The 17500-nt window shown below is 43.4% G+C and overlaps 3 protein-coding genes and 1 non-coding gene across 8 annotated transcripts in view; 2 read left to right on the top strand and 2 right to left on the bottom strand.

The window, feature by feature from the left end:
• Nucleotides 1-320, bottom strand: part of rpain (RPA interacting protein) — a 5687-nt gene extending 5367 nt beyond the window's left edge. For both annotated transcript variants that reach the window (XM_069177296.1, XM_069177295.1), the window contains exons 1-2: nt 112-320; nt 1-39 (exon numbers count right to left, since the gene is read on the bottom strand). The exon at nt 1-39 is cut by the window's left edge and continues 135 nt beyond it. In XM_069177296.1, the coding sequence (XP_069033397.1) occupies nt 1-39; nt 112-183 (111 nt within the window). In that variant the 5' untranslated portion in view covers nt 184-320. The remainder of the gene's footprint in view (nt 40-111) is intronic.
• Nucleotides 321-2516: 2196 nt separating this feature from the next.
• trnal-cag (transfer RNA leucine (anticodon CAG)) lies at nt 2517-2599 on the bottom strand. Its single transcript has one exon. It is a non-coding gene; the product is annotated as a tRNA-Leu (tRNA).
• Nucleotides 2600-4163: 1564 nt separating this feature from the next.
• On the top strand, nt 4164-13239 carry LOC138215241 (cyclin-dependent kinase 5 activator 1-like). Its single transcript, XM_069177299.1, has 3 exons — nt 4164-5007; nt 7314-7939; nt 8097-13239. The coding sequence occupies exons 2-3, from the start codon at nt 7427-7429 to the stop codon at nt 8586-8588; spliced, it is 1005 nt and encodes a 334-aa protein (XP_069033400.1). The 5' UTR covers nt 4164-5007; nt 7314-7426; the 3' UTR covers nt 8589-13239.
• A 1737-nt stretch (nt 13240-14976) lies between these two features.
• The window catches only part of nsfa (N-ethylmaleimide-sensitive factor a), a 41118-nt gene continuing 38594 nt past the window's right edge, over nt 14977-17500 (top strand). For 2 of the 4 annotated variants that reach the window (XM_069177285.1, XM_069177284.1), the window contains exon 1: nt 15003-15086. In XM_069177285.1, the coding sequence (XP_069033386.1) occupies nt 15075-15086 (12 nt within the window). In that variant the 5' untranslated portion in view covers nt 15003-15074. Of the gene's footprint in view, nt 15087-17500 lie in introns of all 4 variants that reach the window. The other 2 variants (XM_069177283.1, XM_069177282.1) reach the window with 2 other exon arrangements.

Genomic DNA, 17500 nt, shown 5'->3' with positions numbered 1-17500 from the left:
CAGCCTGGAGCGGCTGTCCTTCAGTCTGTCCACACATCTCTGGAGACACGAAGAACAGGTCAGCGCGACGTCCCGACATGCTAACTATCAAGCTAACGAGCTCCATCTCACCTTCCGGTACGTTTCTTTCCACGGAGGAGTCGTTCCTTTGTAAAGTGAGCGGTGTCCGTGACAGGCGTCCATTAAAAGTGCAACCAGCGGATCCGCGTTTCCGTGTATTCAATCTTCTTGAAACAAAGTGGGCAAAGTTGAAGAAGTCTTCAAAACCAAAACAGTGCAGCTTTTAACCACGTGACCCGGAAGTGATGCTCTTTGGCGCGTATTGCATGATGGGATGTGTAGTTTCTTGCTCCCAAACCCTCTCCGATAGAATAAAATAAAATGTAAATCTACACATTTTATTTCCATACACATTTGAGAGCAGTAAAATTTAAGCTTGAAAAATAATGTTTTTCTTTCTGTTTTTTTTCTCTATTTATTTCTGTGTAAAATCAGCTTGAAGAGGACTGAGAAGAAACAACACAAAGACCAGACAAGACGAGCAGCATCGACTGTGAACAAAGTAAACATACATTTGCTCATGTTGTCATAGAAATGTTGTTTCTGATCAGTAATCATTTTTTTCATAATTGATGATTTGTTCCTGATACTGATAAAACACTTTTCAGACGTTTGTCTTTTATAGAAGAGAGAGGAAACAACCAAAGACGAGAAGAAGAACCCAGCATGTACTGTGAAGCCTCTGTAGTTCAAAGGTAAATACACATTTATTTTACGTTATATTAGTATTTTGTTAGTATTTCAGTACATTTGTTCTCAAGTAATCCCATGAACTCGTCCTTCTAACAGTCACATTCATCTCAGACTTCCTTCTTCTCCTTTACAGTCCACTGAACACTTTTTTCCTCTTCATCTGTATTGTTCATGTACACTCTGCCTAAAAAGGAGCCGAGTAAATTTCACAAAAGTAGGAAGTTAAATCACATCAAAACAATTCTGAAAATCACGTAAGTGATTGTTTGAGTTGGACTCACCAAAATAAATGTTTAAAAATGTAACAATTAATTTTGAATGAAATGTACTTCTATTGTTTGAGTTCATTTCATGAAATGAAATGAGTTTTTAACTAACAAATTACATTTGTAAAATATTCTTAAATTTTTTTTTTATACATTTTAATCAAAATATTTGAACAAGGGTTAATTGTACTGATCAATTTTAAAAACTACAATTATTCCTAATTCTAAAATAACATTTACCATTTTAAACAACTTAAAACACTGTTGACCATCACTGTTTTCTTGATACCAAATGACTCAAACTATTCTGGCATTATTTAAATATTTTTGTGTAACATCAGCTTTCTTTAATAACCTCGTTTTCACAGAATAAATTACAGCGAGCATTTACATCAAACAGTTTACGTTTTCCAAAAGGGATATATGTTTTTCATGACCATTTTTTTGTTTTTAATCACAGCTGTGATATCTGATGTCAATTCAACATTTACTGTCAGTTGTTGGCTTGACTAAAAGTAAATAATAAACTCGTGAAATACATGCAGAAATTAATGTTTATTTAGATACTTTGATTAAAAACACATTAAACAGAAAATATTACATAAATAACTTACTGTTGGTTCCAAAATATCAGGAACAAATGCTTGAATTTTAAAACATTTTGAAAAAAAAAATTTTTGAAGCAAAATTTCTGCTTTCATTTCTATACCTCTGTGTCTCTTTGTTTATTTAAGACTTTAGAGCTCGTCATGTGTACAGGGCTTACAAATTTACTAGAATATATTCATGTGGTTGTTTTACCAGGAATATCCAGTTTACTTTTACCTCAACAGTGTTTCCATTGAAGAGTGACTTGAACGGTGATCGTTCTGCCCTCTGGTGGAGTTTGTTGGTACAGGATTGCTGAAACAGGCACACCTTACACCAACACATATACAACCTTTTACTTTCAGTGTGCTTGACCGAACACACCAATAACTTTGTGTTGAAATAGAAAGCTAATGGAGAGACCACGTGTGAGAGTGAGATGAGAATTAAAACCTTCAGGGAGGACAGAAAGAGATTTAACTGAACACGCTGCACACGACATTGTTTAACCACATTATCAAGCAAAGTCTGTTGCAGTGTGGAAGACAATCATATACGTTTAATCACAGAAGTAGCCGACAGGAACAGCTGCCTCCAAGATATCAGTCCTTTCGAGGTCATAGGTGTTCGTTTTCCTGCCTTGTAGCATGGCAGCTCTTTCAGGGAACATAACAGAATCAGCAAGCACAGCTCACCACACATAAAGCTGAACACTGCTGCACTCAGTGGGACTCATGGGAGTATTTTAAAAGAGAATCGTGTGCAGTGAATCCACTCTGAAGTGTCGTGTGCGCAGAAATGTTGAGACTGAAGGAGGTCTTATTCTTCTTACAAATGGATTTCAGTCAACAGCATTCCCAGAAGATAACATGATCCCAACCGTGATGAAAGAAACTACTTCAGGCTGAATGTCAGGAGTGGGATTCGAACCGACGCCTCCGGAGGAGACTGCGACCTGAACGCAGCACCTTGGACCGCTCAGCCATCCTGACTGTGTGAAGGATGTTAATATGGACATTAATTCACGGCCCACAACACATGAATGACTGACTGCTGTGGTTAAAAGGTTGCATGTGTTCAGGGTTAATCTGGCTAAACATGAAGCTGAACTGGAATCTGATGTCGAACCTCTGGATTCAAGGTCCAGAGGGCCGACCGATCGACCGTGGAACCACCCTGCTGTAGGGCGACACAGGTGTGGAACAACTTATTTGGAAATGTGGAAGAGTTTTCAGTCCATGCAGCACTTAATTGAACCATCAGCAAGGAAGTTGTCAAGTAGCCACGGTCTTCTTTTCACCGTGAGAATTGTAAACCAGCACAACAGCGCCTCATATAATTTACAATCCTCTCATCCTTTCACCAGGATGAACACTTTGAACTGAGGTTTGTCAAAGACTTGTCTTCACAACACAGAGCCCTGAACACCAATCATGTAGCCGGAGACGTTGACATCCACCTTCAGAATGTTCCTTCGTGAAGCTCTGGGTGATGTCATGGATGTCACAGCAGCTGTCTAACCCACAGGTAGAGTACAGTCATTCTGCTGTAGTTGACAAGACTTGAACTTCCACTGGAGATCCCACTGGACTTCAAGTCCATCGCCTTCATCACTCGGCCACAACAAATGCAGCAGGAGGGCCAGTGGGGCGTGTGATGCGCATAAAAAGCTTAAAATAAAATTATGTTTAATTTCACTTTAGCCCTCAACATTTTTTCCTAACTACTGATACTGCTGAATTGTTGGAACCCTATGAGACCAGAAGCTGTGACGAGCACATTTCACCATTCAGATCCAAATGTGAAGCAATAGTTCTCAACTGGTCTCGTCTTCTGAAGCACATATTTATTTAATCAATAAACTGCACCCCAAGTTTTGAAATAATGATAATAATGCCAATCTTTCAGCTGGCTGTAGAAAACAAAGGAGCTGCTGTTTTGACATGTGCAGTGTTTTGGCCTCAAGTTGTCCATAGCTGGTGGTTTTCATACAAAAACTGAAAATGCCTCAACGAGGCTACAAATGCTAAAACACTGAACAAAAGTCTATAAGTGCTTTTCAGGGGTTGTCCTGGAGACCCTTTGCTTTGCATATTGTAGATGTCTCCAAGCGCCGACACACCTGATTCAAATCAGCCCTCATCAGAGCTTGATGACAACCCACGCTGATCACAGGTTGGCTGTTCACTGCTTCCAAACAGTCCTCAGATTATGACAGATTATACTCATCTACCTGTTTTGTGAAATATTAAATATTTGAGATTTGATCACTTATTGAAATAAAAACCACCTGAATGAAAATGTATCTCTGAGGGAAATTGTAACAGTAATTAATGCATTTATAAACAAATCATGTTTTGTTTTATATAAAATCTTACTCAGTAAAGAAGTGGTGGGACACTCTTTCTAATGATGAGAGGAGCGCGCGCACCCCCCCCCCCCTCCACACACACACACACACACACAGCTGTGATAACAGGTCTTGAACATGTTTGTCTGCAGAGGGATTTAGCACCACCAGTGTTAGCGGGGCTCGGCCTCCTCACACTGATTCACAAAGTCCTCCTCGTTGATCCTCGGCAGCCAACCTCCTCCGCCACGGCAGCAGCTCTCACACGTCGGCTGGTTCAGCACCTCGGACAGCGCACCCTTCGATAGGCTGCAGCCCGCCGGCGGCCAATGGCATCGACGGCGGGCTGCGACAGCGACGGCCGGCAGCAGCGGCAGCGGCAGCAGCATCCCGGCGGCAGCCAATGAGAAGGCGACGTTTCCCTCCCACATCCAACCGGAATAACTGCAGATGCCCGCATCAAGGCAACGGGTCTCTCTCTCTCCTTTCTCTCTCTTTTTCAGGTTTGCATAGCTGTGGGAATAAGCTGCTGTCTATTTTTGGATTTCATAGTGGCAACTTCTCTCTCTCGCTCTCCTCAAGCTTTTGTGTTGATTTCGGTTTTTAGACTGATAGGTGTCGTTGTATTTGTGTCAGAGGGGGGGTTCTCCGAGCTGTGAGCATCATAGCGGGACACTACCAGCTGTGACCGTGTCGATTTGTGCTCATCAATGGAAGATCATTTTCCAATCACTGCGCGCGAAGGACTGAAGCTTATACTCGCATCTGCTTTGCATCTGAATTCACATCGACGAGCGAGGGACGCTCTATAAATGAAGATCTGAAACAGGCAGCAGCTCACCCGGGAGACAAACCTGTCGGCCTGTGACGCGGTGGGAGACTTATAATATCAGGGACCGAACCGTTTTCACGCCCTGGACCCTGGGCAGCTCGTGTCGGCGGTGTGGATACCGAAGTTGGAAAGCGTTTTCACATTTTGACCACATTTGCTCAGCAGCAAGGGGGCGTCAAGGTGTGATATATGGATTTCACAAGAAGAGTCGACTGAAGGTAGGAAAACACCGAGGGTTGTTTTTTGCTGCATGAGGCAACACCATATTTTTCAGCTGCTAAAATATAAAAGAGCCCAATGAGGCCCAAAGAATGCTCACAAGACAACAAACAGACACTCAATGACTGAATGGACTGTGATGTGACTTAAAAGTGGGTCTAATAATGCAATGTTTAAAGACAAAGCATCGTATTTTTGTGTTTAACCGTGGATGTGGGAGAGCTCGGGTTTATCAGCTGATGGTTCTGGAGCTGCCTTGTGTGTGTGTGTGTGTGTGTGTGTGTGTGTGTGTGGTGGTGGTGGTGGGGGGGGGGGGGGGGGGTTTCAAGGCTTCCATTTTGAAGCTAAGATGGATGCTTGCGCACATTTATTTTTCCTGCCTCTGTGGCCTTATCTTGGTTCTTATATAAGACTGATGAACACTTGCAGGCCCGTGTCAGGGCGACGTGAGCGGCGGTGCCTCCTACCGGCCCGAGCTGCTCAACGGAGAGACGCGCCGAGCTTTTACACGACTTCTGTGATGGAATGCCGGCTAATTGTGCAGCTATACAATTAATAATGATGTTTGCTCGCCCAGATCTCAGAGATAACATCATAGAAATATGTCCCAATATGTTATATGACGCGTTTAATGTAACGACATTTCACCACGACTATTTTTGTAACTCAACAGTTGCCTTTTAAAATTTTTAAAAGGTTTAATTCTGACTCACCCAAAAAAGAAACAAATGAACACAGTATGAATTCCAGTCTGTTCATGCTGGATCTGTGACCAGAAAAAAAGACCTTTACTCATATTTGATGGAGGTTTTGAACCACATTAGCCCTGGAAAACAAACAAACAAACAAATCTGTCAGTGTCAGCCTCCAACTGCGTTTCAGGGTTCCCCTGGTGGGGGGTGGTGTGTGTGTGTGTGTGTGTGTGTGTGTGTGTGTGTGTGTGTGGTAGTGGTGGAGGGGGAGGGGTGCAGGAGACAGCAATGTCTAATATTTTTCTGAGCCGGTATCCCTACTGAGACAAGTCCATGAGCTGAGGAAGACTGTGGGATGAGGCTGAAAGCTTTGGAAGAAAATACGTCACCACTTGTCTCTTTACTCATTACTCACAAAAACAATTCAAATCTTTCGTGTGAAAGTCCTGACCTTGAAAACAGTAATATAAAAAAAAGAATCTTAACTCGCTGTGGTGAGGCTTTCAACAGCATTTCAGGGACTTCCCTGGGAGCGGCGCTTCCTCAATCGTCATGATAACAAGGGGACAGCAACATCCCTGTGGAAATGTCTATTTGGCAGTTACATCCATATTTGTCAAGCTATATTAGCTGAGGAAGACCATACGATGAGGCTGAAAACGTAAAGATAAGAAACTATTTAGCCTTTTTCTCCAGTTCACTCTTCATGATAACAGATTAATAAAAGGGCAGAAGTTCATTTCCAACCTTGGAAACAATGAAAAATCGTAACTGTTGCCCTGGTTACTAAGGGTCTGTCTTAGTCTACACATAAACAAGTAAAAATCAAAGCCAACATTTGTTGGACCAGAAAAAACACCCACTCTAATGTAAGTCAGTGTCCACTTACCAACATCTCGTTGAGCTGTTCAACCACATTTCATGGTCTTCCTCAGCAGAACCTCAGAATAAAAGGTCACAATTGGACTGGCAGGTTTTCACCACTTTCACTGCCCACCAAAAACAAGTCAAATTTACAGTAAACAGTTCAAACTCTTGTCTTACAGTCCACTTGCCAGCTTTTTAGGGGCTTATATCTGCATCTCAGGGTCTTTCTCAGCTGCTGTAACTTGCTCACTTATAATGGTTGCTAGGCAATAGCATCCCCATAGAAATACAGTACATATGGGCAGTTTACATCCATAGTCGAAGAAACTCCTTTAGCTGAGAAACACAGCGGCTACACTCGTTGTAAATCTTAAGTCATGGTCAGTACAATAGGTTTTCTGTAGCTTTTAGCCGTATCTCACAGTTTTCCTCGAGGGATGAAGTTTGGCCTGTCGTCATGGTAACTGGGGGACAGCACTGTGGAAGAAGTTATTTTGACATTACATGACATCAAAGCAAACTTCAACTTCTAACTCAATGTCAGTAAGATTAATAATAAGAACTCCATCAGCTGAGGCTTATAAGTGAACCACGAGTTAAAATATATTTGTTAAATTAAAATATCATCAACTCTAAAATTAGTCATTTGTGAAGTGTTTGTTTTTGTTTGCTTGATGTTGCATCGTTTACAACACGTAGTGTAACTAATGAAGAATTTCCCCCTTCCTCCTGTTCTTTGCTCACAGGTTCAACTTCCTCCTTCGGCCCTCTCAAAGCTCTTTGGTTCGACCAATCAAAGAGCCTTTGCCCCGATACTTCCTGCTCCACGCTGCCTCTCTGCTGACCCTCACCAGGCATCATGGGAACGGTGCTATCGCTATCTCCCAGCTACCGCAAGGCGGCGCTGTTTGAGGATGGCCCCGCCACGGTGGGCCACTACACGGCCGTCCAGAACAGCAAGAACGCTAAAGATGCCGCCGCTGCCGCCAAGTCGCTCAAACGCCCTTCCATCATTAGTGTGTTGCCGTGGAAACGCATCGTAGCCGTATCGGCAAAAAGGAAGGGTTCTAAGAAGCTACAGTGCGAAGGCGGGGACGGTGGGAAGGGGAGCTCCCCGGATGGCCACGCGGTCGCCACAGCCAACTCAGCCTCCAACAGCCTGAAGCTGAAGAAGTCTCAGTCCTGCGCTAACCTCTCATCTTACACGTCCAGCCAGGACCCCTCAGCCACCACAACCACTACCTCCTCCCACCTGCCCACCTCCAAGACCCTGGCTAACGTAGCTACTGTCGTTGCCAAAAAGAGTTCCCTCACAGGCTCTGGGATCCAGCCTTCCACTGCAGCCGGCACGCCAAAGCGTGTCATCGTCCAGGTAACCCGAACTGTTGATTTGGCCTTTTTTTTTTGTAGTAAAAGAAGAACTGTCAACTCATTTCTGCTTGATTTCTTCAAATCTTGCCTCAATCCTCCTTCTCACCTTCCTTTTCTCTCCCCTTCACTGACCCTCCTTCCCCCTTTCACGAACCCAGGCCTCCACCAGTGAACTGATGCGCAGCCTCGGTGAGTTCCTGTGCCGTCGCTGTTATAGATTGAAGCGTCTGTCCCCGACCGATCCGGTGCTGTGGCTGCGCAGCGTGGACCGCTCGCTCCTCCTCCAGGGCTGGCAGGATCAGGGCTTCATCACTCCGGCCAACGTGGTCTTCCTCTACATGCTGTGCCGCGACGTGGTCTCGTCCGAGGTGGCGTCGGAGCGCGAGCTGCAAGCCTCGCTGCTCACCTGCCTCTACCTGTCCTACTCCTACATGGGCAACGAGATCTCCTACCCGCTGAAGCCCTTCCTGGTCGAGGCGGAGAAGGAGGCCTTCTGGGACCGCTGCCTGGAGATCATCAACCGCATGAGTGGAAAGATGCTCCAGATCAACACCGACCCGCACTTCTTCACCCAGGTGTTCGCTGACCTGAAGAACGAGAGCAAGAAAGAGGAGGAGAAGACCAAACTCCTCATAGGCCTCGACCGATAAGAGGGAGCTGGGAGGGATGGATGGATAGGAAGGTCAAAGGTTGAGGATAGGAAGACTAATGTCATGCAGTTTAGCGCTACCTTGGACCAGTACTGTTGTCTGGCGTCTCTACTGGTTTATGATTAATCACATTTCCTGTTTTTAACCGGGAAGAAAGAGTTTCCGGTATTAAACACAGCATTTAAATCATTCAAGTCAGGTAATGAGCACTTAAACATTAACAGGCAGTCAATGATTTGCAGTGTCGGGTCTGCAGCAGCAGGTGGCTCGATGGGGCGGTTTCACCACAGCAGATCAAATCAAGGCTGCTGTGGTGCTTCCAACACCAGCAGCCACTTTATTTGACAAGATTGGATCTGATTAGATTCTCCAGATGGAAAGGCTGCTTGTCGGTGATCAACATCCAGGTCGCTCAGCTCAGGATAATAAGTTTAAAGCGGAGATATGATCGTTCGTTTTTCAGCAACGATGTAACTGACAATGCAAACAAAGGAAAGCTGGTCAGCCGGGTTCATGATGTAACATTAACAGGCTGTGAGATGGAGCTATCTGTCGTTTTTATCTTTTGCCTGAAGCCCAAAGACACGTAGCGGTCTGACCTGTGTCTTGTTTCAGTGAGATGAAATCCCCACTGTGTGTTTTGATGAAAGTAAATGAGGTCAGAGATGCCAGACAACAGGTCAATTCATTTTGTCCTTGCACATGACCACTTGCTTTTTGCCAACTCCACGTTACCTTATTCCTTTAGTCCTGCCCAAAATTATTGCACTTACCAAAAGGGGCAGTGTGAAATCCACTGTTGGAGTACAAAGAGCATTAAATATTTGGCTCAAGCGTACTGTAGTGGATTAATCCATTCACATATTATGTAAAGTACTGTAAGGGAGTGGATGGGTTCATCCAGTCAAGAATTAAAAGACTACTTATCTATTTTTACAAATATGAAATGTTATTTAATCTGGCACAGATTAATAATCATTAATCAAACCCTCCTGAAAACTGTTTACATTAAAAAAAAAAGAACAAAAGGAATAAGAAAGAAAGAAAGAAAGAAAGAAAGAATTGGGTGATGGAGAACATGTTGAATGGATCGTGTGATCTGTCTCAGCCCATGCTGACACACATCAGAGTGAATAGAAAACGTGATGAGATTGCAGGTGTGAAAGGGGCGGGGCCAGACGCCAAAAGTGTAGATGTGACTTTTCTTCCAAACAACACTGAGATGTTGCTGTCAGCGCCGGGTACCTCCGGCCGGGTACCGAGACCTCGGCTGCTGTTTGAAGTCCCAACACAAACCCACCGTTTCTCTGCTCATTGCTCTCCACAGCAACCCGGACAAACTGAAGACACAAAGATTCTCTCTCTGTCCATCCAGTCCCGTCGGGTCTGAGCTGGTCCTGTTCTGTCTGGTGCAGTCCAGTCCAGTCCAGTCCGGTCTGGTCCGGTCCGGTCCAGTCCAGTCCGGTCATCCCTTATTTATAGACTCTCTGGTCCACTGACCCGATGGCTTACTTATTCACAGAGTTGTTTGACATGCATGTGTGCTTCTATAGGTTTCTTAGCATGCTGCTTTGTGTTGGGCACACCGCACCTCATGTTACAGAAGAGACTGAGCGGTCGCTGCACTGAACTGCTGAAAGCTAGACTGAGTGATGTGACATCCAGGGGATGCCACACAAGAACTCTAAAGAGTCCAAAGAGGGAAATCCTTCATCCATTATCTCAAGTATTCTTGGATCCATGGTGCTGAAGGGCCTAAACGAGACAGTTTCCCCTTTTGCAAACCAGCTGCACACTGGATTGGGTTCATACAAATTCTTATTTGGCCACAGGAGTTTGGGTATTGAACTTCCGTAAATTGGAGGACTAACAAGCGACTCATTTATAAACAAGTCTTGACTTTCAAGCTCTAAAATTTCTGAATCCTACAATACCCATAATGCAAGTGGATCTAAATATCTCGTTTGAATCTCCTAGACTCCTAAATGTCCCCTTCTTTAATTCCCTAAACCTCCAGATTGTAACCAAGACTTTCTGTTAGTAACTTTTCAGAAAAGAAGTCCCAAGGCTGAAGCTAAAAATAACCCCAATGATGTCATCAAAAACTCTGATGACATCATTGGGGTTATTTTTCAAACTTTGGAAAGTTGCTCCGGAGGAAAATATCCAAATGTTTTCAGGCTTTGTCTCAAGTAAAATGACTTCCATGTTAAACACTGGTGGACAACTGAGGGAAATTACGTCACTTTAAAATGTTAATTTACATAAAAGGGCAGATGTTTTACATGCTCCCTCTGAAGAGATTCTTTGCCTTGATGATGTCATATCACCAAGTCTAACAGTAATCAATGAATTGTCTTCAATTTTTGAAAACATCTGCCTTCTCGGACACGGCAGAGATCTTGTGCCATATCATTCTAAGACTCATTATTTCATATGAAAAACCACAAAAACGGAGAAACGCGCTGACTCAGAGAACAAAGACTCTGAAGGAATCATGAATTAGCTTTTTCATAATGTTGCTCCAACTGGAGACGGAGGCCACAAAAGCGGGACTTTCTTCATATGACAAGGACATGAATGGCAAAATGGAAAGATTGTGATTTTAATAACCAGTGAAGTTTTATGTGTCACTTTGGAAAATGTATGCCGAAATTGGAGTCATCCAAAAGTGGAGCAGTCAACATTCTGCCAGCAAATTTATAATTTATGAAAAATGATATCTGACCTTCTCTCTGGTATGATAGAAACAAGCTGAAATAACACTTCCCTGATAACTTAATAAGATGGGGATGGATGTTCAACACTGAAACAGAATGTCATGCCTTTTTCCAGACTGAGCGTCTCCACCATGCAGGTGATGTGTTCACTCAGTACCAGCTGGGCTGCAGCAGGTACCACATTGTAAACACAAAACTGTAGCCTTGATCGAGACTCAGACCTCATGAGACAAATATGCAGACACAGAACGAGTCCCAGGCAAACGAGCTCGTTTCCATGTCCTTCCTCCTACAGCTGTCTCTTATGGGTCCAACATAAGACAAGTAGCATTTCTCTCACTGGCATTCCCAAACGACTGTTGAATTTCATTTTTGTCGTACTTAATGATCCAAACTGCAAGTAGCAGGTGGAATTTATATCACTGCAGGTTAATGGACAAAAGAAAGGTTACAAGACAAGACAGGCAGATAAAAAGACATTAAAGTGGTGGAAATAATTAATTTTTCTATATTACAGTGATTTCACTATCACCCACATTTAGTGGAGGGATGACGAATGTTTAAATCAAATATCTAATGTGGATTCTTTGAGTTTAATCTAAAGTTTTATGAAGGTCAACGACACACGGTCAATATGCAGTTGACAATGATAAGGGTGGAAAGTTTATGATAAAAAAAATAATAATTTCTGAGACAATTAGTCCTGGATAGATGAAAGAAGCGTCCCACTTCTGGAAGGTAACTGTCAAATTTGAAAGCAAAAAACAGTCTCTGAGAAAAAGTTCAAATCCTCACCAGTCGATGAAATGGAAAACAAAAACAAAATCAAAAGCAGTATTGTTGTTATATTGCAGAGTGGAGTAAATTAATTCCAAAATTGTAAGCCTGTAAGGAAAAATATCCGATTGGTTCTAATGTTTAAAGTTTAATATTACAAGAGTGACGTGTTTGGCCAACGCAACGTGGTCTGAGAACACGTAGCTCCTCTCAAAGCATCGAGGTCCAGCTTCCACACAGCAGGAACAGAGGACACAACAAGGTGGATGTGCATATTGTGAACGCAGCCCCACGAACTGAAGCTGCCTGGCTTTGAGGTGATGTTGTTTAGATCGTAGTACTGAGAGAAGCAGTGCGTTAGAGCTGAGAAACACCACGTTTGATCGGTTTCTCACTGTTTACTGTTGTGGTTTTGGTGTTGGAAAGACACCAGCAACGACCCCGACCACCCAACCCTTGAAAGGCACTTTTTTTTTTAGGACTGAGGAGATCTAAAGCTTGACGGACCTGCACCACATTACAGTTGCTAAACTATGGTTGAACAATCATTCTACTGGGAGACTTTCAGCGAACAGTCACTTCTATTGGCTCTGATTTAAAGATTTTTGATGCCCTATTTTAGAAAATACACACGCATGTACTCTGAATAACCTTTTTTCATTGATCAGTACTGTGTGGATGTCAGATTTCGACAGACAAGAGGAGTAATTATGTATTTCTCAATGTGCAAAATGTTCTCTACATTTCCCACCATATTTGCATCCAGCTGCCGTTCGGTCAGCTGTTCTCTCAAGGACAGTTAACAAAGAGACAAAAAAGCGAGGAAAGGTAGACGTCACCCCACATGCTCTCATCACTGATCAACTCATAACTATGTGCCATATTTTATCTTGCAACACGTACAAGACAAAAAGGATCGTGTAACATATGAAGCTTCTAAAGATGGCGACGATGGAGTCGGTTTTCTTTCCTTTTCATTTGTGAATTATGTCGTGTAAACAAGAAACTTTGTTGAACAAAAGTCAAGGCTACTAGTGTTACTAGAGTGCTGATGCTGCAATCTGTTACTATGTGGATGTATGAATATGTATGTGAGAAATAAGAATACTTTGATCAACTGTTACAAGTACTTTATATAAAAACCTTTACAAGCATGATGTTTGCTGTTGATTTTCAGGTCCTATGATTTTATAGGTGGGTAGATGATAGGACCTGTTAAAGACAGTTCTCAGGCTGACCACAGCACGGCAGCAGAGAGCTGTTGGAGTCAGGAAGAGCAGCTGCAGTTGAGTCTGCTGAGGAGCAGATTTGGATCAGGACAGAAGTGGTTTCCAGGAGGAAGCCCCATGATAGACAATGTAATTACTGCTTGCTGGCTCTCTTGCACCTGAGTGGCCCTTTGAGAGCCAATAAGGATATAATTTTATCTGGGGTGATTCAAATTTAATTTATAATTCAATTCAATAAATGCCCAGCTCCCCTGTAGAGATATTCTGACTTCAAGGCAACACCAGCTGATATGAATTTGTTTAAGTAAACCCAACACCCTGAAAATATGCACAAGTTAGTTAGCTGCATAAACTCAGTTTAATAGATCAGCTATGTTTTTTTTTTTAAAAACCAAGTCTTTACCTTGAACTGAATTAATAACTAAGTCATCATAAGTGGATGGAAGTTTATGTCTTTATGATCAATAGTGCAGAGAAGACAGAATAAGGGAGACAGAAAGGACAACAAATGTCCTCCAGATTTGTACTTTGAACTTGTTGTATATGTATGAATATTTACTCGATTCATATATTTTTGGTATATTTTCCTGAATATTGAGATGTCATAAAAATATAGGAAAAAGTTAAGAATATCAAAAATTACATGTAAAAACCAAACTGCATACAAGGACTGCCGTCTGGTTAGTTACAGTGAGCTGGTGTGGTAGCCTTAGCTAAAGCTAATTTATTCACCTTTTCCTTATACATTTTAGGAAACCGATTTGATGCTCCAGCACATTAGAAACTTGTTTGTCTAACAGAATTAATAATTTTGCGAAATTAAATCATAATGGAGGAAAAAGCAACATTGAATAAATTGGTGCTGCCAAAAGAAAGCTAGTCTACGTTAGCAGACTAGCAGCAGTGACTGTAGTGGATTTCACATGATTTTTATTTTAAATCACATATTTAATTAATGACTGCTAATGTAAATGAGAAATAAAAATATGGCTTGATATAAAAAACACAAGTAGGCTGTGACAGTGTGCTGCTGCTGATGGCTGACTGTTGCTGTCCATGGTGCTGAATGTGTGTCCCGTGGGAGTCGTGCTGCTGCTGATGGCTGACTGTTGCTGTCCATGGTGCTGAATGTGTGTCCCGTGGGAGTCGTGCTGCTGCTGATGGCTGACTGTTGATGTTTTGTCGCTCACGTGCTCATTATGTATCCAAGTGGGTGTTTCTGTTTCTCCGCGTGTCTGCAGAGACAGAACCTGAGCAGGACACCATTTTTACCAAAATAAAAAATGTTTTAGTGAATGTGAGGATTTAACAGCTAAAATATAAAAAGTGAACATTGAGACATTTACAAATGAATTCCTTCATAGTCAGTTCATTTGTATATAAACTACAGTCTCGGGGTTCTCCTCATCACCGGCGGCGTAATATCAAACTAGGAAACGTCTCTAACTGGTCAACATTTCAGGTTCAATAACAGCCACGGAGAAACACATGCTGGCTGTGTTTGGACCGATATTATTAGTCTGCCACGTGAGCGTTGTCGCAAGGATCACGGAAAGATGTGAAAACGACAGATTCTTCTTTATGGCACGCGAGCTAATGGTGACATCCTCCGTCAGTTCGCTTCCGCTCGAGTCAGCCAATCAGAGCGCAGTACGCTGCAGCTTATAAACCCATCTGTTCCGCGCACTACGTCTCACTGTCCCCGCTGTCCCGAGAATCATTGACCCGAGCTGCATCCCTGATCTACCGAAACTGCGAAGATGGCGGCCCGGGTAAGATATCAATGCTTTATTTATACCTATAAAATAATAAATCATCCCCTTGTTTTTGTCCGGCAAATGAGGAAACGTACTCATGGCGTAAAACGTCGGGCGAGCCTTCCCTCCCTCCAGATTGTCAGCAGTCTTCAGCGCCTGAATGTCACCGTGACTACAGAATATGGAGCTTATTTCTCCTAATATTTCCCAGCCCCGTAATCCGTAGCTCGTGCTATGAGGAAGCGTTAATGGCGTTGATGGCGGAGCTGTGTCGGTTACATCAGCTGCAGCCCGCCGCCTTCACGGGGAGCATCGCTGCCCGACCCAGGAGCTCGTGCGTGTCCTTGAGCCGACGTGAAAACACCGTCAAGCTTTTAACGCATCTGAAATAACACGGTGGACGCTTTGTGAGGAAAACAGAGAGCGGCCCGAACACGGGAGGTTCCTGCTGCTGCTTCAACCTGCAGCGGTTTGCGCTGCGGAGCGGCAGAGCAGCGCGCGGCTCACTTGTGAATTGTGTGCATATTTAATTTCAGTGGTTGTGTACAACCTGTCGACGCACAGGGAGGATTATGTCACGTAGCCGGTGTCAGCCCACTGGCCCGCTATCACGGTCACTACGGCCCTGCTGGAGAGGATGCAGTGTTTTCATCACAAGGTCTCCTGATCAGCGGCACCAGGATGACTCCGTTGTTTTGCACAAATTTACCGTCTAGACTGAATCTCCAAAATGTAAATGTATGTTCGGGTGTAGCAGAAAAGGGAAGGGCACCGCAGACATGACGCTTTGCTGCAGCTTCTAAATTCCTGGTTGGAACAGTAAATGCTTTTCTCATTTCAGTGATTCTCTCCTTCCGTTATACTGAAAAACACACAAAATGAAAAAGGTTCAATTTAGAGTTTTCTAAAAGGACAAATTGTCCTTTTTTACTTTTCTGTTTCCCAAAGTCCACCAGCTTAGCTTAGCTGCTGCTGGCTGCACAGATCTGAGAATGGCTTCAATACTGTCGTCTAACCTGCAGCCAGAAAGCAAATAAATCCATCTAAAATCCAGTCGATTATAAAAAGCAGTGAATACTTGTGACCACTCAGTTCCACCAAAGAAGGATTTCCAGACGTTTGCATCTGAGTAAAGTTTAAGAGGAAACACAAGAAACAAGTCAGAAACCATCATGTCATTTTGTGTAGATTTTCTTTCCTTGTTGTTGATCTCAGGAGCCTCCAGCTTCATCTGGAGATGCTGCAGGGGTCCTGACGCACATGCATTTATTTGAGTTGAGGCCAGACTCCATGGAATGAGTGCAGGCTGTATGCAGTCATGATGTGGCATCACACATCCACATCGTTTCGTTGTGTTCATGTTATTCTGCAAAAGGAGTGAAATCACCTCACCGCCAGAGAACAGCTGGTTCTGCTGTCAGCCTGGTGCTGTTATCAAAGATCTCTGAGCTGCATAGATTTGGATCTTCTTCTCAACGGGGAAACATGAGGGATGCATTACAGTTAGAGCGGGGATCTTTTCTAACAGCTCCTAAATGCATCTTCCTGTGATTATTCTGTTGACCCGTCGGTACGCTGAGCTCATTTCTACTGCAGCGCTCAGACAGGCCACGACAGCACAATCTCGTTTCAGCAGTCGAAGCGCCGCTGCGGCGCAACAGTCTGGCTGATACGCGGATGAGGTGCGACACGCTCGCTCAATACAGCCCGGACGGGACGCCTGTTTTCATTCATCAGCTTCACACCGGGAACAGATCAGTGGGTCAGTGATTCCCTCAAGTTTAAAGAAAACCTCCAAAGCGAGTCCTTCATCGTGACACCGATGGTTTGTGGAAGTACAACAGAAGTGAACGTTTTACTGACGTTGGGATGAGAAGGGAGAGTTTAGAGTCTCGGTGCTGGAGACCAGATCTTCACTGAGAACCACAGTGAGCGTTAGTCAGCAGCTCAAACCGGAGCTCAGCTACATCACCGTAACACCAAAGAGTAGCTCAGTTCGATTTAAATAAACAGCGTTGATCTTCGATATCCAGGAAAAATCTGTTTGTGGAAGATGGAGATCATTCAGTCATCGAGCAGAAGACAAGAAGTGATTCGAACAAATCTTTTGATGATGATCTTTCTGATTCTGGTGATTCAGGAAACTGTAAAAATCTGCTTCTGCACATCACTAACAAAGACACTTTAAACCACCGTTAACTGATGTAAAATTACCAAGAAGGGAAACGAAATGACCACAAATAGACCGAAGACCACCGTTAAGAGCATTAGACCACCGACACGAAGGAAACATATTCTAATGAAATTCAAGAGAAAACCTGCAGAATTCCTGATTTAGTGTTGTGATGACTTGAAACTGTGAAGTAGCTAACGGACCTGTTTGTGTTCTCTACGTCGTAATCACTGATCCAGCTTTTCGTCCGTCTCTT

This window comes from Embiotoca jacksoni, unplaced genomic scaffold, assembly GCF_022577435.1.
Source record: "Embiotoca jacksoni isolate LCO1_2020_lvr unplaced genomic scaffold, fEmbJac1.0.p SCAF_71, whole genome shotgun sequence".
Lineage (NCBI taxonomy): Eukaryota > Metazoa > Chordata > Actinopteri > Embiotocidae > Embiotoca > Embiotoca jacksoni.
Note: the sequence above shows the minus strand (reverse complement) of the source record. Positions and strands in the feature narration are given on the sequence as shown.